This window comes from Psammomys obesus, unplaced genomic scaffold (assembly GCF_907164565.1).
Source record: "Psammomys obesus unplaced genomic scaffold, mPsaObe1.curated_primary_1811, whole genome shotgun sequence".
Lineage (NCBI taxonomy): Eukaryota > Metazoa > Chordata > Mammalia > Rodentia > Muridae > Psammomys > Psammomys obesus.
In genome coordinates, this window is record NW_026596125.1 from 2,083,639 (window position 1) to 2,110,405 (window position 26,767).

Here is a 26,767-nt window from a genome sequence, read left to right on the forward strand (position 1 = left end):
ACTGTCCCATTGAGCGGTGTGTCTGTGTGAGGCCGGCTTGGGCGCCTTGGCAGAAGCCTGATAGACAGGAGGAGTGGCTTTTCACAATTTCTTCTGGAACAGCGAGTGCGTGGTTACAGTGGGGCGGGGTCAGGCCAGCTCAGCCAATCAGCTGCGCCAGGCTCAGGCCTGCCTAAAGTGGGTGCGAGTGTTGGCTGCTGGCGTGGGGTGGGCGTGGCTCCTGCCCTTGGGGCTGTGGGAAGACACCCGGAGCCCTGTCAGAGATACTTTTTGGGTTGAAACCCCAAGAGCCAGTTCTCTTTCGGGCCAGAGTTGTGGCATTTCTCCAGGTGCTTCCTAGCAGGGAAGTCTAGGAAGCCTGGAGACTCTAGGCCCGCCCCTGACCCTGGGACACCCGGTGCAAAGCGGCAACCTTCCCCCGCCCCATGCCCACAAGGGGTTGGGTGGGGAGACAAAATTTTAACTGGGTACGTTGATCATTAACAGTGGTGAGGAAAAGGAGTTCAAACTCAGTTCCCCCGTGGTCATAGACAGTTGGGCCTCAGGCCTCCTGCAGAAATGTTGGGCCCTCACATCTGGGCCTCCATGAGGCAGGGGCTGAGCAGGAGCTTGTCTAGGAATGTGAAGGGGAGGAAGGTAGACATTGCCGGCATCTACCCACCCGTGACCACCCCCTTCACCGCCACCGCAGAGGTAGATTATGGGAAACTGGAAGAGAACCTGAACAAACTGGGCACTTTCCCGTTTCGAGGTAAGAGCGGAATTGGGGAGCCAGATTTGTGGGTAGGGGTGGATGTGAGAGGGAACGACCCAGCTCTGGCACCTTGGACAGAGCCTCACCTGCCTTCCTTTCCCCAACTGTGGAGGGCTAAGGTACCTTCTTAGCTCCCAGGGTTACTGTGGTAAAGACATGGGACAGTGAATGAGGACATCCTTGTCTCCCCTCTGCTGATGGGAAGGCACCAGCCGTGTCGGCCTCCTTTTTTCCTGAGCCTGCCTGGCAGAAACTGCTTCTAAGTGTGCTGGCCCATCTCATTCACCTTTTGTTTTACACATGGGTCTCCATTCTGAGGCCACAGACCAGACCTGATGTGTGAGATTCCAGTCTGCCTCACAGCCACAAGTACAGTAAAAGAAGGCAGAAAATGGCAGCCCCCTGCCCTGCTCCTCCCTACTCCATCCATCCAGGGCACTTCCTGGTCAGTGCTGTCAATGGCACCAGCTCAGAGGTGGGACTGTGGACTCCCAGAGATGTGGTCACTGCCCCCGAGGCCACTCAGCTAATGCATAACTGAGCTGAGATTTTAATTGCTGACGACAAGCTCCTGATTCTGCACACTGATTCTAACACCTCCTTCTAAGTTTTCCTCTGAGATTATCCCAACAAATGGTGTTTGGTGGGTACCAGTTTTGAGAATACTGTGGCCCTAACTGAGAAGGTTAGGATGCAAAACTCTAGCTTCCAATCACTGCTCTGCCAATGATCTTACTATATGGGACATTCTAACCCTGTTTACCCATATGACACATGGGAATGATAGATAATGCTCTTCCATGGGGTAGACAGAAGAAGAATCTGGATGAACCTGAGTGAAAGCATGATTTAAATTTTAGAGTGCTAGACATTTGAAGGTATTGATTCCTGTAATGATAATTACTAAAACTACAAGTCACGTTTGTGATGTCTCAAGACCTGGGACGAATGGCTGAGTGTCTATTTGACATATCAAAGCAGGTTCTCCCAACATCCTTTACTCTCTACCTGTTACAGGGTGTGGCTGGCATACCCACCCTCTACCTATCCCCCACCCCCAGCCCCGGAACTGAGATGCCCTTCCCCCAGAGGCTCTTTGGTTGTCAAAATCTAGCCACTTTGGTTACCCATTTCTTTTTTTACCTCTTGGCTGCTGCACCTGGCTCCCTTTCTCTCCCTTTCCTTTTCCTTTTCTGAGGAGAGAAGGGGAGGGAAAGAGAAGGAGTCAGGGTGATATCTACTTGGAACTCTCCCAGATGTCTCTGCCCTTGGCTATGCTCTCCCTTTTATCTACAATAAACTTTCTCCTCCACCATACCTAGGAACAGTCAGTCCTTTTTTTTTTTTTTTCAACATTGTAACAAAGCTGCTTTGTGCTTTGTGACAGTGACCACTGGCCTGGCCGAGCCCCCTTCATAGCTCAGTACCCAGGTGATATGTGTGTTTGTCAAGGGGCAAGCGGGTGCTCACACTTAGGAGGGCAGTGTGTCTACTAGAGCTTGCTTATGGTGACCTGGAGTGGAGCTGAGGACTGATTCCCTTAAAGCAAAGCCTGATAATCCTTAGCTTTGAACAAAGCACTCTGCTTTGTCTTAAGGGTCAAGGACACTGTAATGCAGGGACTGGAAGACTGGCTTTCGTATCCATTGTGTTTCTGAAATCTTGTGTTCAGGATTTTACAGAGACCTCCAGAATTTGTCGTTGAACCTTCCCTTTTGTTTCTCTAACTCCTGCAACCAGCATGGGGTGCCCTGGACAGTTTAGGGGAATTTGGCTCATGGGTTCTTTATGGTGTCTGATCTTCCATTCACCACATACCAGGAAGCTGGGGGCTGTGGGAGGCAGGAAGATCTCTGAGTCTGAGGCCAGCCTGGTCTACTGAATGTCCTCTATGGCAGCTGGTCTGGCTATCACAGCAGCTGAGAAATCACAGCCCCTTTGCAATCCAGTTTCCTCGCTTGAGAAACACGAGCTAAGAGCCTCAGGCTCTTAGCCACAGAACTCAACATAATTCCCCCAAGATGGCCAGCCATGGAGCTGGCATAAAGGACGTAGAGTGAGAGGGACCTGTCAGAGTTCCGACATGTAGGCAAACACTGAATTTGTTTCTCTTGCCTTCTGGAATGGACTGTGCTTCCCAACACTCAGGAGCAGATGGAGACAGCTGTCACATGCTGCTTTGTATCAGTGTGGGCAGAAAGCCCTCAAAATAGGAGGGAGGAACCTTCCCCAAGTGCTTCAGTGAACACAGAGCATTCTTGAAGGCACGGTCTGAAGCTGTGTAGTTCTCCTTGTTTAGTTTTGTTTTGTTTCCGGACAGGGTTTCTCTGTGTAGTCCTGGTTGTCCTGGACCTCATTCTGTCCTGGAACTCAGAGATCCTCCTGCCTCTGCCTTCCAAGTGCTGGGATTAAAGGTGTGCTCCACCACTACCTAGCTAGTTCATTTTTGTTCTTATTTTTAAAGTATTCCTAATTTGTGCTGATTGTATAAATGAAGAGTATTCTTTTAAGTTGAAAGTTAAGGGGCTGGCAAGATGACATGCTGAGTAAGGGTTCTTGCTGCTGATAATGTAAATGTAGTCTCTGGAACTTATATAAGGTGGAGGGAACCAGCTTCTGCAAGTCACCCTCCCACCTCCACATGTGCTCCCATGCCATGATACATGCGCTACCCCCCCCCAAATAAATGAATGTAAAATAATTTTTATTTTTTAGGAAGATTAGCTAATAAATTATCAAATATCATATAAAAACCCACAATAAGTAATGGAAGAGCATGGAGAACCTTTAGCTTCTGTTTGAAATATAGGAAATACATGTCAGTTCTGGACCACAATAGTTCCATTATAATACAAAAAACAGGGGGCTGGAGAGATGACTGAGAGGTTAAGAGCACTGGCTGTTCTTCCAAAGGTCCCGAGTTCAATTCCCAGCAACCACATGGTAGCTCATAACCATCTGTAGTGAGATCTGGTGCCCTCTTCTAGCATGCAGGCACACATTCAGGCAGAATACTGTATAAATAATAAATACATAGATCTTTCAAAAAATAAATTAAAAAAGCAGATCATAAAGAAGAATTAAAAGATAGGCAGTGGCTGCTTTTAGTGGTCAGCCATGACAAACTAACCACCATTTGCTATTTGAAAGTGAAAGTGGGTCTTCAGTTGTTAAGAAAAGGATAAACTCGGTGGAAGCTTGTCAGTCATACACAGAAGCAGCTTGCTGAGACCAAGAAAGCTTATTATGTGTAAGCACATAGTAAGCACAGGGTCTGCTCTTCGGCTTTCCCAGCACATGCAGAACTCGGACTTGAGTGCTGTTCATAGCATCTGGTTATAAAAATGGGCCTTGAAGCCAGGTGTGGTGGTGCACATCTTCAATCCCAGCACTGTGAGGCCAGTCTGGTCTACACAGCAAGTTCCAGGAGCACCAGGTCTACACAGAGAAAACCAGAAAAGAAAGAAAGAAAAAAGAAAGGATCTTAAGTAATGGTTTCTGTAATCTTCAGCTTTAAAACAATTTTTAGAAAAAAAAAATCAAAGTTATAACCAAATATGGCATGCCTAAACAAGGCCTGAATAATGACAATATTGATAGATATGCTAGCTTGGGAGGTGGAAATCTCACGAGATCCTAGCTTCTGACTGCTGAGATTAGCCACTTCTCCCAGGAAGAACCCCTCGTTGCTTATCCAGTGCAAAGTGGTCGGCCCTGAAATCATGTACACGTGGACTCTGCAGGCTCTATTTAGGATTTGTGTGCACACATATGTAGCAATAAAAAACCAGAGGCTATTGATTTGAAAAGGAGCAAAGGGGGAGACACAGGAAAGCTTCGAGGGAGGAAAGGGAAGAGGGAAGTGATGTGATTATATTTTAAATTTAAAATTTTTAATAAAAATAAAGCTAAAAAAATTATAAGCAAGGGCTGGAGGGAGGGGTTGTTTAGAAGGACCACTGGCCCTGGACCCGCTCCTGTTAATAGCCTCTGAAGTGGACTTTGAGTTGTTATTTCCAGTGAGGTTAGCGGATGGTCACAGGGCTTTTCAGCAAGGCTGCAGAGGTGAAGGCTCCTAAACTTTCATCCTTCTTCTTCCTTCACACACAGAGTGGACCACTCCTTCTTCTGAAAGATGAAACATTTATATATATATATATATATATATATATATATATATATATATATATGTATGTATGTATGTATATAATTGATTAAAGACAACATTTCAAATGACAAGTTTTTTGAGAATGGGTGTAAGAGATTGAAACAAAGACCCTCTGCACAGCCCTGACTGTCCTGGAACTCCCTGCCTACCTTTGCCTTCTGAGTGCTGGGATTAAAGGCATGTGCCACCACCGCTGGCAACAACTTTAAAAAGAAATGCTTTTTAGAAAATTTTCTGTAGGTGTGTGTGCCTGTATATGGGTGTGGGCACGTGACTACAGGTGCCAGAGGAAATCAGAGGTGTCGGGTCCGTGGGGACAGGAGTTATGGATAGCAACTTTTTTTTTTTTTAAAGCAGGGCAATGGTGGTGCACACCTTTAATCCCAGCATTTAGGAGATCTCTCTGAGTTTGAGGATAGCCTGGTGTACAGAGGGAGTTCTGGGACAGCCAAGGGTACACAGAGATACTCTGTCTTGGAAAAAAAACAAAACAAAACAGGATATGTTTATGCATGCAAGCACTCTGCATGTACTCCTGCATGCCAGAAATTGACATCCCATTATGGATGGTTGTGAGTTTCCATGTGAGCACTGGGAATTGAACTCAAGACCTCTTGAAGAGCAGCCAGTGCTCTTAAGTGCTGATCTACCTTCCTATCTCCAAATCACATAACTTTTACAAGGACCATTTGGGCCTTTCTAAGTGTGCTCTTTGCTTCGAAGGAAACAGTAGCCCAGGTCTATTTCTAGCCCCAAATACTTGGGAATTACTCAGGATTGTACAGGCATCTGTGGCAAGCCTGGCTAGCCAGCCCACCTACTTCATCATGTTTACCAGGGGCAAATTCTGGGTCTGTGGGCTATCACTCAGGCAAGACGGAGTGGCCCTGGTCTATCCTATCTGCTCTGCCTCTTCAGCCCACTTTTGTCTGTTCTGGATTGTGACCTCATATTGTTCCAGAATGAACTCCTTCCTGGGCCCGTTCCTTTTTGAGCTCTTTCCTGTACTAGCTAGGGATGTAGGAAATGGTATACATTGTACTGACAGCAGAGATGGGGCCTGGGTAGAAGGTACTATAGTTATCAACCATGAATGGATGCCAGGCCAGCTAAGGGGGTCTCAGTTTGTCATGGCCAAACTGACTCAGTGTCCTCTGTCCTGTGAGGGCCACTAGATCAGGAATGAGGGAGACCAAAGACTGGAATGTGAGCAGGACAGAGCAGTAGAATATATTGCAAGCAGAAGGCAGAAGAGTCTTCTAAGTAAACCACACAGTCTTTCCACTGAGGACAGGAGACATGACCTAGTCCTTACACAAGGCTTACCAGACTAGGTCTGAGTGGTGGGGTGGCCTCGCCTCACCCCACCCCCAGCCGCCTTCCTCACAATGGGGTTCATTGCTGAGGCGTCAGAGAGCATCCTAGATAGGGTAAGGCAGGAGCCTGCCTGCCAGACATCCGCAGGGCTCCGGCCTGTTCAAGCATGAGCCATACCATCTGGGCTCCGACATTCCCAGTGTGCTCTTAGCTCTGCGTGAGGCTTAGGGCCCTGGAGGACTTCTTGGAGTTACTCCAGCACCCATCATGCAAGGTGGTGCTGGGGATTGCCCTCCTTCTTGGAGGTGGAGGACTTGTGCTATGGTCTCGGTGGAGAAAAAAGAAGGCAGGCTTAGAGGGCACAGGAGACAAGTCTCCAGAGTCCATCCGAGCAAATAACAGCTGGATCAAATCTCACTTTAGCCGACTCTCGGAAGAGAAGTTGCCCACCTACCGCTGTGTCGATGCCGGTGCCCCCCAACCTGCAAGGCCAGGAGAGAACAGCACCACCATCCACAAGGAGACCCTCACCTCCACACATGGAGAAGGGGGAGTAACTCTGCACAGAGATTCCTTTGCCAGCAAACAGAAGGTATCTGGGGCTTCAGTGATCAAAGAGACCCAGAGGGAGTCAGAAAAGTCCTCATCCTTGGAGGATGAGACATGGGCTGCGGTGGCTGCCTGCACCAAGGAGATCGATGCCAAAGGGCGTCATGTGGCTAACTGCATTCTGCAACGCTCCTCGGCTTACCAGAATGCAGGCCATTTGGAATCCAGGGACATCACCCCAGAAGATCTGAAGGCTCTGGAGGAGGTGGAGATAAAGCTGAAAAGGAATTTCCTCTCTCACCGGGAAACCACCATTGCTGGGGCCAACCAAACACACACCGTCTACGGCCAGAGTCGCCATGGCCACCAGAACCGCCAAAGCCACCAGATCCATCAAGGCTACCAAAGCAACCAGAATCACACTGTTCACTCCAGCCACCAGGGTCATCATCCAGGTCACATGAACCACCAGGCTTTTCCAAGTCACTCCAGCCACCAGAGTCATGTGGGCCACACAAACCACCAGGGTCATCCAGCCCACTCAAGCCACCAGAGTCACCAGGGTCAGCCGGGTCACCCAAGCCATCAGAGCCATAGCCTGCCTAACCGCAGCCACCAAATCTATGACTCTTGAAGCCGCTTAACCATGCGCCCCTTCCCCCAGCAGGGCCGGCTCATGGGCACAGCCCTGTTTTCTCTTCTATGGGGAAACCTACGTGGTCAGGGTGTGAGACTGCCGTCCAAATCCCTGCTACTTCTTACCCAGCAGAGGTCATGAAGGAGGGAGGGAGGGACGCAGCTCCAACAGCCCAAGGGCCCTGAAGACCCACGAGAGAAGACATGAGGCAGATTTCAGGAGCAGCCACAAGCCCCACACTGACTCCTCATGCCTGAAGAGAGCCAATAAAGCCCTGCATGCCCTTACTCTGTGTCCAGGGGCTCTGTAGCCCGACGAGTTCCGGGCAGGGTTGGAGGAGAGGGTGTGTCCCCAGCAGTTCTGTAATCGGGCCTTGGCTGGAGACCTTCTCATTGCACCAGACTTAAGACCAGCCAGTTTCCTCCAGGTCTCGGGTAATAGGATTAAGGTACCGCCAGAGACCTCAACCATACCTGCCTAGTGTTGCCAGAGCAGAATGCAACCAGGTGCTGGGGAAGAGGGGCCCAGGGACAGGTTTTCAGCAGACAGTAAGTCAGCTGGGGGGGGGGGGTACTTCGGCCCATCTGTTTGGTGCCATCTCAAGTCTCTAGAGTCTGTGGGAATCCACGTGTCCATAGCAGTAAATCTGTATGAGACTCAACTGGGTGATGTCACCGTTGTTTGAGTCGTGCCTGTGGCTACCGTAGCTGCTACCGATATTCAGACTACTTGCAGCTTCCACTGGTGTTTTATGTTTAATGTTTATGTTTTTTAGCTCGGGCTATCTTGGAACTCACCATGTAGGCCAGGCTAGCCTTGAACTCACAAACATACGCCTGCCTCTGTCTCCTGAGTGCTCTGCTGTGTTTTGTTTTAAGTAGATGTTTAGCTTTTGTTAAACCACAGCCATAAGGAATGTATTCTCTGTTATAAATAAGATCCCCAAGGTTCAGAGATAAACTCCCCTGAGATGACGTAGTAAGAAATCTTAGATCTAGCTTGTCCCCCAGTCTCCCAGTCCCTGATCTCCATCCAAAGCTTGTCTCCCTGTCCTCTTCAGCTCACACACTGTGCCTTCTCTGTCCTCCCACAAGCGTGGCATTCTCCCTATGTCTGGCTTCTGGGCCTCAAGGAGTAAGAAATGAGACTCTCCTCCCAAATCAAGCAGCCACTTGTGTGACTCTTTAGACAAGTCCACAAGTCACTGCCTAACGCCAAGTAAATCTTCGACATAGACTTGAATCTGTTTCAGATTTACCAGGGGTCACCAGTCGGTGGGCCTTAGACCCTTGGGGCTAATCACTGAAGATAGCCAAGTTCATAAACACCGTAAATGGGGTCAGTTGGTTTCATGGAGTTTAGATGGGAAGTATTATTTTTATTTTCTGGACATTACTAGTTTGAATTCGTATGAATTACATTTTAAATTTTTAAAATTTGCTGTTGGCATATGATATGTAAGTGTGGAGATGAGAGGGCAGTTTTATAGAGTCATTTCTTCCCGGTTTACATGGGCACCAGGGATTTAACTCAGGCTTTTATCAAGGCAGTGATGGCAAGAGCTTTTCGCCACCACAAAACCATCTCACTGCCCCAATTGTATATGAAATTTTATTTACATAATTTTCAGCAGAATAAATGTAAACTTATGAAAACTGAGAAGGAATTTCTTTGAGTGGGAGGGGTTCCATAGGAGAAATTCCCTATAATTGCACTTTTGTTGTTGTTGTTGTTTGTATTTTTTCAAGACAGGGTTGCTGTGTGTAGCCTTGGCTGTCTTGAATTTGCTGTGTAGAACTCACAGAAATCCACCTGCCTCCCCTAGAGCTGGGATTACAGACGTGTGCCCCTGAGCCCAGCTAATTGCATATTTTAAATATTTCATAAAATTTTATAATGAGGAGGCAGAGACAGGTGGGTCCCTGGGGCTCTCTGGTTAGTTAGCGTGATTTACTTAGGGTGCTCCAGGCTAGGCAAAGACTATCTGAAAAACAGGTTGGACAGAAACAACTACTGAGATTGTCCTTTGGCCGCCACAAGGACACACATAAAAGTCTACACCCCCCTAACACACGTGCGCCTATATACCCACAGCCACCCACAGACACAAAAACAATTTATTTGAGAAAAAAAAAATAAGGTCAATCACAGGGGAAAGTATTGAAGGCTGAAAACTTGACTAAAAAGCATGAGAGCGGTCCTGCATGATGGCACACGCCTTTAATCTCAGCACTCAGGAGGCAAAGGCAGGTGGATCTCTGAGCTCAAGGCCAGCGTGGTCTACAAAGCCAGTCCAGGACAGCCAAGGCTACACAGAGAAATCCTGCCTCAGGAAAAAAATGATTTCTCTGCATAGCCCTGCAGTCCTGGAACTTGCTCTGTAAGACCAGGCTAGTCTCCAACTTAGATATAGAATGTCATTTTATACAACTAATTATCAACACCAGCCTCAGTGACTCTGTATTGAATATGATGAGCAGGGCCCCTGTCCCTGACTAAGTGATTCCAGGCCAGGCAAGAGGAGCACACAGTAGGGCAGCAAGAAGCTGTGGGCTGCAGGGCCCAGAGGAACAGGGATTGGAGGCACTTAACAGCTCTCAGAGTTTGAGGGATCTCTGCTGAGGTCAACACAAAAAGATACCAGGAAGTGCTGTTCAGAGGCAGGAGAATGGCAGTGTCTTATGGATGGGGAGAACCCGGACAGATTTGCTTTTGGGATTCTTAGGAATCTAACTAGGGCCTTGCACAAACCAAGCAAGTGGTCTCCAAGACAACCCCAGTCTTGATGGACAGGGAACATTAGGAGATGGGTGAAGGGTGAGGAGAAAGCTAGACAATGGCTGTGGGACTTGGAGCAAAGGAGGACTTTGGAGTTCATCTGCCCTCATCTTGCAGGAGAGGCCAGGATGAGAAAACTTGCCTGGTTCCATGGAGTGATTGAAGGGCTCTGAACAACCTCTTTGCAGGTGACCACAACGACAAGGAAGGGAAGCTCAGAGGAGAAAGGCTCAGAGGCCAGAGACCCACAGATGGGCCCTTGCATGGCACCTTAGAGGAGGAAGCAATGGTGAGGCATCAAGGGGCCATAACGGTACCCAGGGATGCCCCTCCTGAGACACTGTACCTCCTTTTGGCCACAGTAAATCACCCCATGCAGCCCCAGCCCCACTCAGCACCCTTCTCAGGCCTCCCCGACCTGAGCAGCTCTGGGACGGCAGGTGAGAGGTGCTTCTCTCTGGCCCGGCCACACCCCTGCTTTAAGTGAGCTTTAAAAGTATGAAAGGATTGTCCCTGACCTCCACTAATCATGAGGCACTAGTACAGGTACTTTACAAAGAGTATCTCATTTTAACTTCATTGTTTGAGAAAAATACCAGTATCTCCATTTTATTTTTTTTTTTCGGTTAAGGAAGCTTAAGCTACGCCATTTTCTTTTCTCTCTTTTTTTAAAAATATATTTTAATTTGTACGTGTTTGTGTGTGTGTGTCTGCCCTCTCTCTTGTGTGTGTGTGTGTGTGTGTGTGTGTGTTTGTGTCTATGTATAGACCAGAAGAAGGCACTGGATTCCCCTAGAGGTGAAATCACGGGCAGTCATGTACTACCCACTTGACACCTGGGAACTGAACTTGGGTCCTTAGGAAGAGCGGCAAGAATTGAGCCATCTCTCCAAACTCCCCGCCCTCTTCTCTTTGTTTATGTATCCCAGCCTGGCCTTGTATTCATAATCCTCCTGCCTTGGGCGCCTGGGTGCTAGGGTTATAGGTGTATGCCTCCGTCCCTGTTGGTTAAGCCATTTTCTCAAGACCTCAGTTGGTGAGAAAGGATGTGGTGAGAGCTGGTCCCTGGTTTTTCTGTTTCGTTTGTTTGATTTTGGTTTTTTCGAGACAGGGTTTCTCTGTGTAGCCCTGGCGCTCCTGGCTCAGGACTAGGCTGGCCTTGAACTCACAGAGATCTGCCTGCCTCTGCCTCACTGAGTACTGGGATCAAAGGCATGCACAACTACCACCTGGCTGTCCTGGTTTTTCTGACTTAAAGTCTGTGCCCCAACAATCCTACCGACTGCTCTGCCACTGCTCTCCTCACCCTTGGTGTGTAGGGTCTTTTATTTTGAGTCTCTTTAGATCGATGCAAATGCATCGGGCCTGTGATTGGACATGCAGCCAGGCTGAAGGAGGCACTTTTTGATGATTCCAGACATCAAAGTACTTTCTGGGACAATTTTTCAGCTGAGCCTTTAAAACAACTCTGTAATGTAGGGTTGAAATGACTTGTCATTTCATAGGAAAGAAGATGGAGACTTGGAGGTGTGACAGCTTCCCAGTCTGTTTGGGGGCCAGGCATAGGTCTAGTTCCTGATTCCAGAGGCATCCAGGTGAGAGTGTGAGGCTGTGCCACAGGAGACAGGAATACGGGGCCTGCTGCTGCCTCCCAGGGCACCAGTCCTATACAGTCCCGCTTTGAGATGCACCCAAGAAGCCCAAGGGCTTCTGGAACTGACTACCAGAGGAAGAGTGACTTGACAGCGACCGTGGCTGAGTTAGGGATCATGGTATAAGCCTGCCCAGCTTGAGGTAGCACATAACGGCAGCAACTAAATACAAGTGGTAAGACTGCAGTCTTGAAATAGTTGAGAGTTGGCTAAATGGGAACCCTTAACCAGGACAAGCAGATTCTTCAAAGGGGACAGGACAGTGAAGCCTCACACAGCAAAACAAGGAGGCTCTACCTTCCCAGTCCCGAGGAACTGACCCTGAGGTGACAGGATCTGGCTGCGGCCAAACACTATTTGTTTCAACATGTACCTAACACCCCGTGGGAGGGCTCCCTGGCAACCCTCTCAGTGGAGCCTAACACTTCCATGAACAACGTGGAAAAGGTGTGTGGTATGAAGTTGAGTGGACATCACGCTGTGTCCCCTGAAGGGTGACTCACAGGAACACTCTCTCTTGGTCTCAGTGCCAGGAAACTCTGTGTTTCTCTGGGCAGCTGTGTGTCTGTCAGCGATCACATTTCCCTTTTAGCAGCGACTGCTGGGAAGCCCCATTAAATTTAGGGCTTATCACACAGCTGTATGGCATGGATTTGGTATGCTAATTTGGTATACAGCTCCCAGCTTTATGGGCTTTTTCTTCTCCCAAATACCTACTTATTTAAAATCCTAGTTACAGCCAGGAGAGGTGGTGCACACCTGTAATCCCAGCACTCTGGGAAGCAGAGGCAGGTAGATCTCTGTGAGTTCAAGGCCAGCCTGGTCTACAGAGTGAGTCCAGGAGAAAGCCTGTCTTGAAAAACCAAAAATAAATAAATAAAATAAAATAAAATAAAATAATCCTAGTGTCCTGTAATTGTACAGTACTTTTTATTGTTTGTTTGAGACAGGGTCTCCCATATCCCCCAGGTTGGCCCTAAACTCTCCATTCTCTATTTTGCACCTCTTGAGTGCTAGGATTACAGATACGGTAGGATTTTGTTTTTGTTTGTTTATTTTTACAGAAGGACATTACTGATGAAAAACTCAGAAAGAAAGAAAGAAAGAAAGAAAGAAAGAAAGAAAGAAAGAAAGAAAAATAAAGAGAAAGGAAGGAAGGAAGAAAGAAAGAAAGAGGGAAGGAGGGAGGGAGAGAGAGAGAGAGAGAGAGAAAGAAAGAAAGAAAGAAAGAAAGAAAGAAAGAAAGAAAGAAAGAAAGGACATGACTGCTTTTAGGTATGGCAGAGGAGAAAATGTATTATAGATAAAGGGGAGAACATAGCCAGAGGCAGAGACATCTGGGACAGTCCAAGGTGGATATGACCCTGAGCCATGTGAGGAGAGATGGAAGGGGATGGGAGAGGGGAGAGAGAGGAAACCAGCTTCAGTAGCCAAGAAGACAAAAAGTAAGAGGAGCAGGTAACCAAAATGGCTGGATTTTATAGGGAAGAGCCTCTGGGGGAAGGGCAGCCCAGCCCCTGGCTAAGAGTTGGGGTCGGGGGTAGTGGACAAGGTGTGCTAGCTGTATCCAGTAACAGGTAGGGAGTGAGGGATACTGGGAGAACCTGGTGGTCAGTTCTGCTTTGGTGTGCTGGATAGGCACCTCAGCCATTTGTTCTGGATTTGAGACTTAATACTGACAAAAGCATCTTAAGGGAGAAAGGGTTTTGTTTTATCTTATTATTTGAGGTTAAACTCCATCCTGGAGGGGTGAGCATCCCAGAAGCAGGAGCTTGAGGCAGGTGGTCACATGCACACACAATCAAAAAGCAGAGAGCAATGATCATGTGTGCTCAGCTCACTTTCTCCTCTTTATACAGTCCAGAATCCTAACCCAAGGGAATGGTTCTGCCCACAGCGGACTGGTCATCCCTCTTCAAACAACCTAATCAAAATAATCCCTGTCTCCTGGGTGATTCTAGAGCTCACTAAATTGACAACTGAGATTAAGCATCCCAGGCATGGAGAAGAGAAGGAAAAGGAAAAGAAAGAGGAAGTGATTCACACAAGAGGAAGTGATTCTCCTAATACTCATTCCTCCCCCGCTCTGCGGAACAGTATCAATTCTGCTTGGCTTTCAGAGAAAAATGTTGACACCTGTAACTGGTGTGTTAAGACACCTCTCAAACAAACGGTTGCTAAAACTGGAGGGCGAGCCGAGCGTGGGAGCACAAGCCTTTAAAACTAGCATCCCAGAGGCAGATAGCTTTTTATGAGTTCCAGGCTAGCCAAGGCTACACAGTGAGACCCTGTCTCAGACAAAACCAAACTAAGAGGGTGACAAAAAGAAAGAGGAAAAAATGCCAGGAGATACCACCCTTGACACAGAAAATTGACAAAAGTTAGTTCTGAGGATGCCCAGAGTTGGTGTGGGTGAACACCAGCCGGGAGCCTTTGTGCTGTGGGGTGTGAGTTGATTAATGGGAAGCATGGAGCCCAGGAAGCTGCACACCGACATACCTGTCCAAAAAGGAATTCCTAGACATAAACAAAGATCTTTCCAGAAAATGTTCATTTCAGCATCATTTATGATAGCAAGAAAGAAGGAAAGCCTAAATGTCTCAGGAGAGAATGTAAAATAAAGGGCAGTCTAACCACGAAATTGAACATTGATAGAAATACGGTAAATGAATCAGAGCTCTGTATGCTGCACAGACAAACAATGCTAAACAACACCAGACACACACACACACACACACACACACACACACACACACACACACACCCCGCAGGTGGTTATGTAAGCCTGGCCCCATTTCTCTGAAGCATAAATCATCTTATTCAGCGGTCCTTATGTATGCTGCAAGTGTAAAAAGACATGAAAAAGAAAATAAACACATTTCAGTGGAAGGAAAATGGAGGGCATGCTGTATCTGTTGGGAAGCTTTGGTTTATGGCAGGACAGGGATGGGAAGGGTGGATGGAAAGCCATGGTGGGGAAGTGACCCCGGGGACTGTGCAATCCCGGCGGCATCCTGATGTCCCTGAGAGGTTGGAGGCGCCTGAGCTGCAGTGATGGGGCTCTGTTGTAGGCTTCGTGGTCCAGGGCTCTACTGGAGAGTTTCCATTCCTGACCAGCCTGGAGCGCCTGGAGGTGGTGAGCCGCGTGCGCCAGGCCATACCCAAGGACAAGCTCCTGATAGCCGGCTCTGGCTGCGAGTGTGAGAACACAATGCCTTGGGACCTGGGGTTGCCGGGCTGGGGTGGGGGTGGGGGTGGGGAGATCCAGGCTCCTTGGCCCTGAGGTTGGGGGATGTCTCTTGTTTGGGATGCGCTGAGGCTTGCTTTGCTTGCCTTCTCCCTCACTGCAGCCACTCAAGCCACGGTAGAGATGACTGTCAGCATGGCTCAGGTCGGGGCTGATGCCGTCATGGTGGTGACGCCGAGTTACTATCGTGGCCGCATGAACAGCGCAGCCCTCATTCACCACTACACCAAGGTAGGTGGGGAGGGGGGGCGGGGATCAGAGGCCTGGGACCAAGAGGAGGTTGACAGAGATGGAGGCTGTGCCTGAGGAGAAGCTAGGAGTGGGGTGGAGAGCCTATGTCCTGTTAAAAGCCGCTCCAGGACATCGGCGTAATGTCATCATGCACCAACTATGTGACATTAGCCCACCTACCTAACCTCTCTGTATCAGTTTCCTTCCCGTTAAAACAGGGAGATTAGGAACAGGAGAGATGACTCCATGGTTAAGAGTTCCCACTGTCACTACAGAGGACCCAATTTCAACACCCAGCACCCACGTGCTGGGCCTGCGACCACATGCAACTTCAGCTCCAGGAGATTAAACACCTGTGACCCCCGAGGGCACCGGCACTCGTGTGCACATACCCACACACATACACGTGGTTAAAAGTAATAAGAATAACACTCAGAAGATAAAACAGGGAAGAAAACGGCATCTGCCTTGTGTGCGTCCTCAGGGTTACGTGAGATCGGCAGCATGCGCAGCTCTGAGCTGTGCGTGACGTTCAGACTCCATTCAGAACCATCCCGTTGTGGCTGCCCACACTTCCGGAGGCAGACGCGGTCACCGGAACCCGCACGGCGCAGTCCAGGCAGTCCCCTCCTTTTCTCTGCGCCCGCAGGTTGCTGATCTTTCTCCAATCCCTGTGGTGTTGTACAGTGTCCCGGCGAACACGGGGCTAGATCTGCCTGTGGATGCGGTGGTAACGTTGTCTCAGCACCCCAACATCACGGGCCTGAAGGACAGCGGCGGAGATGTGAGTGGCAGCACCTCCCAGGCTGGGGACCTCCTCCCCCTCCCTCTGCCTGCCCCGGCCTCCCCAGTGCTGGGATCACAGGCGGGCGCCTGCCCTGGCTGCTGGGCTGTATTTTGACAGCACAGCCCCACTCATCCAGGTAGGTGGTTCTGGGCCCAGCTCTCATGTAGTGTTTACTGATACAGGTGACCAAGATCGGGCTGATCGTTCACAAGACCAGCAAGCAGGATTTCCAGGTGTTGGCTGGCTCAGCTGGCTCCCTCCTGGCCAGCTATGCTGTGGGTAAGCCTCCTGCTGCTCTCCAGCTGTCCTGACCAACCAAGATGCATCCAGGCATCTGGGTCTGCAGGAAACAGTTGTTTCAATTCTGGAAGATTGAGCCTGACCCTTTTGGGTGGGGGAGGGTTATGAGTACAGCACTGGCTTGTACAGATGCCTGCAGTTGGTAAAGTTCCAAATTCCATGCTTAGATGACAGAATTAGCTCCTCTAAGCTCACCCTGTAAATCATTCTCTGGAGCAGAGGTCTTAGGCCTCTGTTCTAGGCCAGGAGTCCGCTTTCCCCTGCCTCTGTCCATGGGACAGAATGAACTGTCTGACCTGGGGGGGTTGGGATGGGATCTTTAGCTATCTGCTCAGATCCTCTTCCAGCCCAGCTTCCCAGCAATGTCAGTTAGACCAGCTGCTCCTGTTTGTTTTGAGAGCAGGTCTTTGGGTTCAAGCGGAACTCAGCCCTGGTGGGTAGGGCAGAGGGACAGAAGCATGAGCGGGCTGGGATCTGGGTGGATGTTTCAGCACTGTGGGAGACACTACCTCTAGGCTCTGCAGACTTCATCTTCGGTCAAGGTCCTTGCATATCTCCTGTTACCAACGTACAGTCTCTAAGGTGAAAGGGGGTGGCGCTTGTCGCTCTCTCCTGAGAATACAGGTGGGGAAGGCACAGGCTCTGGAGATGAGGCAACTGAGCTGCAGTTTCAACCATGCCACTTATTCATCCAAGCCAAGACACCAACCCTCACTGGGCCTACCTTTTCCCCTAAAAGGTGACGTTATCTTGTGAGGGTTGGAGGGCTAGAGGGCTAGCTCCATCTGCCACAGTGCCCAGCCCATAATAAGTAGTTTTTGTTTTTGTTTTGAGACAAGATCTCTCTGTGTAGCCCTGGTTATCCTAGAGCTTACTATGTAGTCCAGGCTGGAATCCATCTGCCTCGGCTTCCTGAGTGCTAAGTTTAAAGGCATATACTACCATGCCTGTCTATAAGTGTCTTTTTGTTTTTTAAATAAATTTGTTCTCATTAATTTTTTTAAAATTATATTTTATTTATTTTGTATGCATGTATGTGTGTGTGTGTGCGCGCATGTTTAACGGCACATATGTGGAGGTCAAAGGACAACTTTGGAAAGTTGTTTCTCTCCTACCACGTAAGTCCTGAGGATTGAACTTGGGTGCTCAGGCCTAACTATTATGCACCTTTTACTCCCTGCACTACCTCGCTAGCTCTGTGGTAGGTATGTCACAACTGGCAACATACTGGCCCATTCCAAACTGTCTTTCTTCCAGTCTTGAGCCGTTATGTTTAGGGTCACTCCCAACTCATCTTAGAGTCACAAAGGCTGAATTTCACATCGTGAAGCAAAGGGGAGGAGATACCCAAGCTCCCGACCCCGTGTGCACAGCGTTCTCCTGCTCGCTGTCAGCAGTGGCTCAGTTAACTGGACGGATAAGATCGCAGTGCTCCAGTTCCTCTTTCCTCAGCCTCTAAAGTGTCAAGATCCTGATGGGGGAACAGGTGGGTGGGAGGTAGGGGAAGGTTTGTCCTGTGGGCTGTGTTCCCTGCCCTGCCTCTGGCTCTGAGTAGCAACCGGCATGCAGATTTCTCATTTGGGACATACAGGCAGCCTTTGCCTCAGGAAGTGCATACTCTGAACACACAGAGCTTGCCTGTGACATGGCCCAAAGAGAATAGGAATCTGCCTCCTGTGTTCCCCAAATGAAAAGGTACGGGGCCCAGAGTTCGGGATTCTCTGCGGTAAGCGATCCTGACCGGTGTTCTGTGTCTCCTTTGGGCAGGAGCTGTTGGGGGCATATGTGGCCTGGCCAATGTCTTGGGGGCCCAGGTGTGCCAGCTGGAGAGACTCTGCCTCACCGGGCAGTGGGAAGCTGCCCAGACACTGCAGCACCGCCTCATCGAGCCCAACACTGCGGTGAGCTCCTGGCCTGCCCTGGGACAGGGTCCCTGCTCAATCCCTCCCTTTCAGGATGTCCCAGTGTGGGAATCCCTAACGTCTCCCTCGGGAAACCCCGATTACAGAGAGAGTGAGCCCTGTCTCACTCCAAGCTTGGAATCCCCATGCTAAACGGCAGTTAAAAGCCCAGCCCTTTGAAGATGCCCAGGTGATGGCAACATCAGTAACTCTGGGACTATACCTAGAGTTCAAAGCCCACAGAGTGTGCAACATGGCCTTTACGACAGCCTGACAGGGGATGGATAACAAAAGTCAGAGTGGACAGCAGGGAGCACTGGAGATACTCTGATTTTCCAGGGGGAATTGTCAGGATGATGTGCTCTGAAGTTCAGAGCATGTATTCTGGTTCTTTTGGTGCAGGTCAAGGAGGACTTAGCTGGGAATGTTGGTCAAGATCAAAGCTATGTTGAAATCTGCAGAAAACTGGAAAATGTACATCCTTGCTTTCATTTATTTATTTTTTTTCCAAGACAGGGTTTCTCTGTGTAGCCTTGGCTGTCCTGGACTCACTTTGTAGACCAGGCTGCCCTCAAACTAACAAAGATCTGCCTGCTTCTGCCTCTGCCTCCCTGAGTGCTGGGACTACAGGTGTGGCCACCGCACCTAGCAGTTTTGTTTGTTTTGAAATGGAGTCACACTGTGTTGCCCGGGCTGGATTTGACCTTGCTTGGCTCTTGGGATACTCCTGCCTTAGCCTCCCGAGTAGCTGGACAGTCCTGTGATTCTGCAGCCACCAGCATGGCTGTTGTACTGTCTTATTTCAGCCCTTGACAGCTGGGCAGTCACATGTGACTGAGGACATTGAACATCTTTTTCATGCATTTGCTTGTCACGGCCTTTTCACTCAAATATCTGTTTCTGTCCTGTGCCCATTTTCTTTTTTCTTTCTGGTCCTGGAAATTGTGCCCAAACTTCACACAAGACAGACATGTGCTCTTCTGCCCAAGTGCAGCCTAACTGGTCTCGTGACCATTTTCTTTCTTTTTTTTTAATCAAGTAATTGAGTTAATTAAGTAACTGACTTTATATCCTGATCAGTTTCCAATTTCTCCTCTCCTCCCCCTTCCATCCTCCTTTTCTCCTCCCCACTTTCTCTTCAGAAAAGGGGAGGCCTCCCAGGCATATCAACTGGGCTTGACATATCAAGTTGCAGTAAGACTAGGGGATTATTCTTTATTAAGGCTAGATGAGGCAGCCTAGTAGGGAGACAGGGTTTCCAAGGCAGGCAACAGAGTCAGAGACAGCCCCTGCTCCCACTGCTAGGAGTCCTGTGAGAAGCCCAAGCAGCACAACTGTAACAGACATGCACAGGGCCTAGGCCAGTCCCATGCAGCCCCTGGTTGGCAGTTCAGCCTCCGTGAGCCCCTGTGGGACCAGGTTAGTTGGTTCTGTGGGTTCTCTTGTGCTGTTCTGTCTTGCCCACTTTCTAAGTGAACGTCTTTCTTGACTGTTAAGTTTATAGATTACTCCTTTGTTGTATGTGTGTTTGTAAATATTTTCCCTAATATGCAGCTTGTCTTTTTCATCTTCTTTACATGTTTTTGGTCAACCAAGTTTTAAATAAAAAAAAAATATCTTTCTCGAATCATACTACTAATATCAAGATTAAGAAGTCTTTGTTCAGCTCTAGTTACTAAATATATTCTCCTACTTAGTTTCCTAAAAGTTTTATAGTTATGATGTAAAAGTTTGTGACCTATTTTGAGTTAATTTTTGTGCAAAGCCTGAGACTTTGGTCAAGGTTCCTTTTTTATTTTATTTTATTTTATTTTATTTTATTTTATTTTATTTTATTATTTTATTTTATTGTCTATGGATATCCACTACCTCCAAGACCATTTGTTGAGAAAGCTCTTTTTTTTCCTTCATTGAACTGCCTTTCTGCCTTTTTCAAAAACCAGTGGGGCAGATTTGTGAGAGTCTATTCCTGGGTTCTCTGTTCTCTCTATTGATCTGTGTGTTCATACCTCCACCCTGCCGCAGGCTGGACGGTTGCAGCTGCAGAGGAAGGTTCCAGTAAGTCTTTTAACAGCTGCTTCCTCCTGCTTTGTTCTTTATTTTCATTGACATTGCTTTACGTATTTGGTTCCTTTGTCTTTCCATATTAATTTTAGAATAAGTTTGTCTACATGTACAAAGAATTTTACTAGGAATTGCACTGTCCTCTCTGTGCAACGATCTTTAAACATGGCACATTCTCTACTTTTTAAAATCTCCTTTGTTTATTCAGTGTTTTGTAGTTTTCTTCAAAGAAGTTCTGTACATAGTTTGAAAAAGTGGGTTGCTATGTTTCACAACATCGGCCTGGCTGGCCTGGAACTCATTTCTGCCTTCCAAGCGCTAGGATTAAAGTCAGTCACCACCACATTCAACTACTTTATGTTTTTTGGGGCAAGTGAAAAATGGTATTTTAATTTCACTTTCTATATATTCATTGCTAGTATGCTAGTATTTAGAAACTCAACTCTCTCTCTCTCTCTTTCGTGTATGTGTATGTGTGTGTGATGAAGATGAAATGCAGGGCCTCAAGCATGCTAGGAAAATTGCCGTATCGCTGAGCTACATTCCCAGCCCTACAAGCTCACTCAAATCATCTACGCATAATGGAGAGTTAGTTGTGTCCATTTTGATCTGTGTCTTCTATTTGCCTTTCTTACCTTTTTGCACTAACCAGGACTGTCTATACTAGGCTGGATAAAATTTCTGGTTCTTGATCTTAAAGAGAAAGCACCTAGTCTCTCACCACAGGTATAACACTTACTCTGGGTTTTTGTAGATGCTTTTTATAAACTGAGGCTACTACTCTCTATTCCTAGTTTTCAAGTCATTAATGAGTGCTGAATGTTGTAGTAATCAAAAATTAGTGTTGGGGCTGGAGAGATGGCTCAGAGGTTAGGAGCACTGCTTGCTCTTCCAGAGGTCCTGAGTTCAATTCCCAGCAACCACATGGAGGCTCACAACCATCTATAATGAACTCTGGTTCCCTCTTCTGGTGGTCAGGTGTACATGCAGGCAGAACACTGTATATATAATAAAATAAATAAATCTTAAAAAAAATTAGTGTTGGCTATAAAATGTTTATCAATAGCCCTATGATTATCACAGTATTATCTAACCCACTGTCACAAATAATAAGACACAGTCACCTGTTAGATTTTATAATTGCCTTATTGATCTTGCCTACACTGTCTAAATCACCTCACCATCCATCTCCCATCCCCCCCTCCAATGCCATCCTCCTTAACCATCCTATCTTCCATCCATAATCTTATACTTGCTTTTATTCTTCACCTCGGCTTTTTTACGCCATTATTGGAGTTCTTCCTCTTGGCTCACGTGGTTTTTTTCCTCCATGCATGGTGCCCTCCTTCCTCTTCTTTCCGTCCACCCGTTTCTTGTGATTCTCTCCAAAGCCCTGAACCTTTGCCATGTCTACCCCATTCTGCCCTGCCCAGGTATAGGCTATTTAATGAACCAACCAGGTATAATGTTTTAGGTAGGTTTACACAAACAAATACGGGTATATCCGGCAGGCAGTAACTAGACCTTGAGGGCCAGTAATTAGCATTAGACCAACTCCAACAGCTGAATTTTGTCAAATGTTTTTTCACATTGACTTACATGATCACATGACTGTTCTTTAGCCTGTTAACATGGTGTGGGCTATATAATCAATTTTAAAAAATATTTACTTATTTTTTTTATGTGTGTAGGTGTTTTGCCTACGTGTATAGATGTGTACCATATGTATGCCTCGTGGCCATGGAGTTACAGATGGTTGTGAGCTACCTGTGTGGGTGCTGAGAACTGAACCAGGGTCCTCTGCAAGACAACACATGCTCTTGGCTGCTGAGCCATCTCTTCACTTTTGTTTTGTTTTGTTTTGTTTTTTTGGGACAGAGTCCCTCTCCATGGCTCTGTATGTATGTCTTGGAACTCACCATTTAGACCTGGCTGGCCTCAAACTCACAGACACCTGCCTGCCTCTGCCTCTGCCTCTAGAGTGCTGGGATTCCAGGCATGTGCCTGGCTAATCTCTTTTCAAACACTGACACACATATGTATCCCTGGAACAAACCTCATTTAGTCAGAGTGTGTATTTATTTATTTTAATATATTGCTGAAATTTCATTTATGAATATTTTGTAACAATTTTTATGTGTATATTCATGAGGAATAATGGTCTATTTTTTTCTTCTTCCTTTCTCTCTCCTCCCCTTGCGCCTTCCTCCCATTCTTCCTTCTTTCCCCACTGGGTTTGATTTAACTTTATCAAATGAACTTAGGAAGTGTTCCTTGCTCTTCTGTTTCCTGGTAGTGATGATTCTTTCTCATGGAATTCTCCAGTTGAAATTCGTGGCCTTGGTGATGTAATGGGATTATTGGACTATAGTTATAGATGGCTGTAAGCTGCCATGTGGTCTTTGCTACTTTGTGTATTCTTCTTTCTCCCATCCTTCTCCATCCCTTTTCTTTTTCTCTTTCAACTCCTAACATTAGATAAGAGAGAAGAAAGGATAAAAAGGAAAGAAAAGAGATCCCTGAATAAAGTCAGGAGTCAGAAAGGGGGTACTGTTATTGTTAGACTACTTCCTGCTAATTAGGGATGTTTAGTTCCTTGGGGCAAGTTTGATCTTCATTGTCAGGACATGTTTTTTGTTTTGTTACTTTTGTTTTTCAAGACAGGGTTTCTGCTTTGTAGACCAGGCTGGCCTTGAACTCACAGAGATCCTCCTGTGTGCTGGGACTACAAGCGTGGACCACCTCATCTGGCTATCTAATTTCTTGTTATTTTTCCTTTGTGCATGATTGCTTAACAAACCTCAACCAACAACAACTAACAAACAACCAATAATAACCCCCCATGCTTCTTGAGGGTTATATACTCTCTGAAAAGTCCCCAGAATTGCAAATATAAACTATCTGCAGCTGGCAAAATCACGCCTCTGCTAGCGCACGAGGCAAATCATAGTCAACTGTTGCAAAGAAACCCCATAGTCCCACACCTGGAATTAAAACAAAACCATATTCTCATTTCTGTGTTTTTAAAAGAAACCAAAGTTCCAAAATTGTCACTACAACTGGGAAGTGACCTCAGGACCTCTAGAGGAGCAGCTGGTGTCCGTAGCTGTGGAACCATATTTCCAGCATGTCTTGTTGGAACTTTTAAACCCTTTTGTTATTGTTACTGGGGTGGCAGACACACGCCCTGCTGCACACGTGAAATTCAGAAGACAACTTGGTAGTGTTAGCTCTTCTTCTACCTTTATATGGTCTCCAGGGACCAAGCTTGGGTCATTACACCTGCCTGGCCTGTGCTTCACCCACTGAGCCCTCCTCCCCAGATCCTGTTGGGAATTTTATTGGTTGTGCCAACTGGCATTTTATGGTTTATCTTCAGTCTCAACGTCTGAACCAGGGCATTCACCGCTGTGGTATTCCTTGGGGCTTGAGGACCCCTCTTCAGTCTATCGAGTTTTCTTATATGTTTTTTGAGACTGGGTTTCTCTGTGTAGCTTGGGCTGGCCTGGAACTCACAGAGATCCACCTGTTTCTGCCTCCTGAGTGTTGGGATTAAAGACATGTGTCCCACAACTTGAACGGATGCTGCTGTCTGTTTTCTGTAATGTCCAGTGTTTATCCATAGCCATTGGAAAGAACGAGCACAAATGTTTTTTTTTTTATTTAATTTGGTTTTTTGAGATTGTTTCTCTGTGTAGCCTTGACTATTCTGGACTCCCTTTGTAGACCAGGCTGGCTTCTAACTCACAGAGATCTGCCTGCCTCAGCCTCCTTGCATATTGGGATCACCAGCATCCTCCACTAGGCCCAGTTAAATCTCTTTATCCTCTTCAATGTAAAAGTTTAAGAAATTTCCCAACTTGTGACTCCTCCCACCCTGAACAGTCACGTAGTTGAAAGTAATATACAGTAAAGTAGATATATAAAGCTGAGGACATTTGTTATTTTAGACATTTGTTATTTTAGTTTTAAGTATCTTCTATATACCTAAGCAATTTCTTATTGTTTCACTTTCATGACTTTAATGGGAACAAACTCATTAAAACAGTTCTTCCCTAAATCTATTTCTAGAAACAAAATCAAAGCAACAAACAAAACATTGCCCAGGCTGCCCTTGAACTTCTCTATAACCCAGACAAGGCCATGGAGTTGTGATCCTCCTGCCTTAGGCTCCTGGGCTGCTGGTATGACAGGCCTGGACCTCTGCTTTTTAAGTTTTGTATCAGACGCAAGTATTCAAGCTATCTGTACAGTACACAGCTGTGGACACTTTGTAGCAGGCACTGGGAAGGCTCTAGACCTTCCTAGCTTGATCCTCTCCCTTGCTTTTAGAGGAAGGACAGCTGAGAAGAAAAGTGGGCTTCCTCCTGCATGTGGAGCTTCTGGGAGTGACTAAGGTTCTAAAAACATGCAAGAAATGAAGCCTTCTAGTAAAGCTAGGCTCAGGCTGCCTATTCTACCGGCCATTCCACTGAGGAGAAGGCCTGGCTCTCCCACTCCCCTCCCCCCAATGAGAGAATCCCCCCAGCTCCACACCTGCATCCTGCAGGGCAGGAGGAGTTAAGTGCCTCCAGCGGTCTTGGGGACTACCTTGACTAGTGGTGTTTTCTCATCTGATGCTGGAGTCTTCTCTATGGCTGGGTGTAAATATCATCTCACTTTACAGAGGAAGCGGAGTTGGCTGTTCCCTGGGAAGATGGGACGCCCAGCTCCCATTAAAGCTCTCTGAGGTCATCTCATCCCAATCTGCTCCACCCTTTAGGCTTTGCCCTCCTGTGCCAGCCCTGGGCACACACTCAGGAATGCCTGGAACACCTTGCTGCTGCTGCTGCCTGAGCTGTAGGCTCAGACACTCCAACAGCAGCCTGATGTCACTTTATCGCCCTGTCCTTGTCCAAGGGGATGTCCTTCTGCCCTCCCACCCAGTCAGTCTCCTGCCCCCAGGTTATATTTAGGGCTTTCTAAGGTCTTTCTAAGCTAGCCCTTTCTCTGGGGCTGAGGAGGAAGCACACTGGACATCTTAAGAAGTCCATGGTAGGAAGAAGGTTTTCTCCAGCCCGCATGAGTCCATCTTCTGGAGGGTTTTGGCACCTACAAAGCTTCCGGGTTTTAAAAGCCAGGCTATTAAGACATCATGGATGGAGAAACATCTGTTTGCTGACGATGGCTGCCCTCTAGTGGTGAATAGTTGGGAGCCAGTTAGCCATCATCCATCCCAACCTTGCGCCACTGAGCATTTCATTGCTTTTACTCTTTATGAAACAAGGACCTCTAAAATTTCCTTCCCTTCCAAACAGAACTTTATTAAGTAATGACTTCTTTCCTAGTTTTTAGGTTATCAATGATTTATTCCAAAATTTCTGATCAGTTGCTGTAACAAAAGGAAAGAAACTGGATGCCTTACTTATTCTATAGAATTTTTTGTATGATTTTAAACTATGACAGTAGCTATAGGTGCCGCACTATAACACACAAGCCTTTAGCGATCATGTTGTTTAGCCCTTCCTGTTTCTAGAGAAGAGAAGTTGCTCTTAAATAATACAGTTACACAACAAACCTCCTTTGGCTAATGATACATTGTTTTCTGTGAAAGCGTTTAAATAGGGCCGGGAGGAGCTGTGCGTGTGGGGGAGACACTGATCTGGGGTGTGCCCGAGTCTGTTACAGAGCTGTCTCCTTCTCTGCTAACCAGGTCTGCTGTGCTGCAGGGACCTGGCACAGGTGGTGCTCTGGTCCCCCGCCTTGCTGCCTTCTTCTAGGCTAGCCTTCTGGCTCAGCACGAGTGCTTAATGCCCCTCTTTTTGCCCCTCTTCTTGTTGGAGAGGTTTTTCTCCTAAAACCCCAAAGGGAAGCTTCTTTACCCAGTCTGAGCCTCTCCATAACTGACCTGCTTCTGGTGTCCAAATCTGGATTCTCAAAGCACCTTGGACATCAGAAATTAGAGTTCCTTACAGGAGGGTGGGAACCCCAATTTTATGAAGCAACAGATGCCAAGGTCTAGGTAGGTGTGTGTCAGAGGTGAGGGTGGGGGGCTCTGCAGTCTTTTCTAACAAGAGTTTCTTCTCAGGTGACCCAGCGCTTCGGAATACCAGGGCTGAAGAAAACCATGGACTGGTTTGGCTACTATGGCGGCCCCTGCCGTGCCCCATTGCAGGAGCTGAGCCCCACTGAGGAGGAGGCACTGCGCTTGGATTTCAGCAACAATGGCTGGCTTTGATGACAAGCAGGAGACATCTGGCCCGAGCTGTCTGGGACTCCTGTTCCTACAGCCTGAAGAGGAGAAGAGCATTAGGAATTAGGGTTTATTTTAGTCTGTGTTCTATTGCTGTGAAGAGACACCATGGCCATGGCAACTCTTATAAAAGAAAGCATCTAATTGTGA

At 47.4% G+C, this 26,767-nt stretch overlaps 2 protein-coding genes across 2 annotated transcripts; both read left to right on the forward strand.

Moving 5' to 3' along the window:
• The first annotated feature begins 218 nt into the window (after window positions 1-218).
• On the forward strand, window positions 219-26,767 carry Hoga1 (4-hydroxy-2-oxoglutarate aldolase 1). The gene is made up of 7 exons (XM_055591716.1): window positions 219-751; window positions 14,927-15,055; window positions 15,206-15,333; window positions 15,983-16,117; window positions 16,303-16,399; window positions 18,188-18,321; window positions 26,453-26,767. The coding sequence occupies exons 1-7, from the start codon at window positions 559-561 to the stop codon at window positions 26,600-26,602; spliced, it is 966 nt and encodes a 321-aa protein (XP_055447691.1). The 5' UTR covers window positions 219-558; the 3' UTR covers window positions 26,603-26,767.
• Window positions 6,311-7,473, forward strand: CUNH10orf62 (chromosome unknown C10orf62 homolog). Its single transcript, XM_055591740.1, has 3 exons — window positions 6,311-6,352; window positions 6,451-7,141; window positions 7,325-7,473. Exons 1-3 carry the CDS (start codon window positions 6,311-6,313, stop codon window positions 7,420-7,422), a joined length of 831 nt encoding a protein of 276 aa, XP_055447715.1. The 3' UTR covers window positions 7,423-7,473.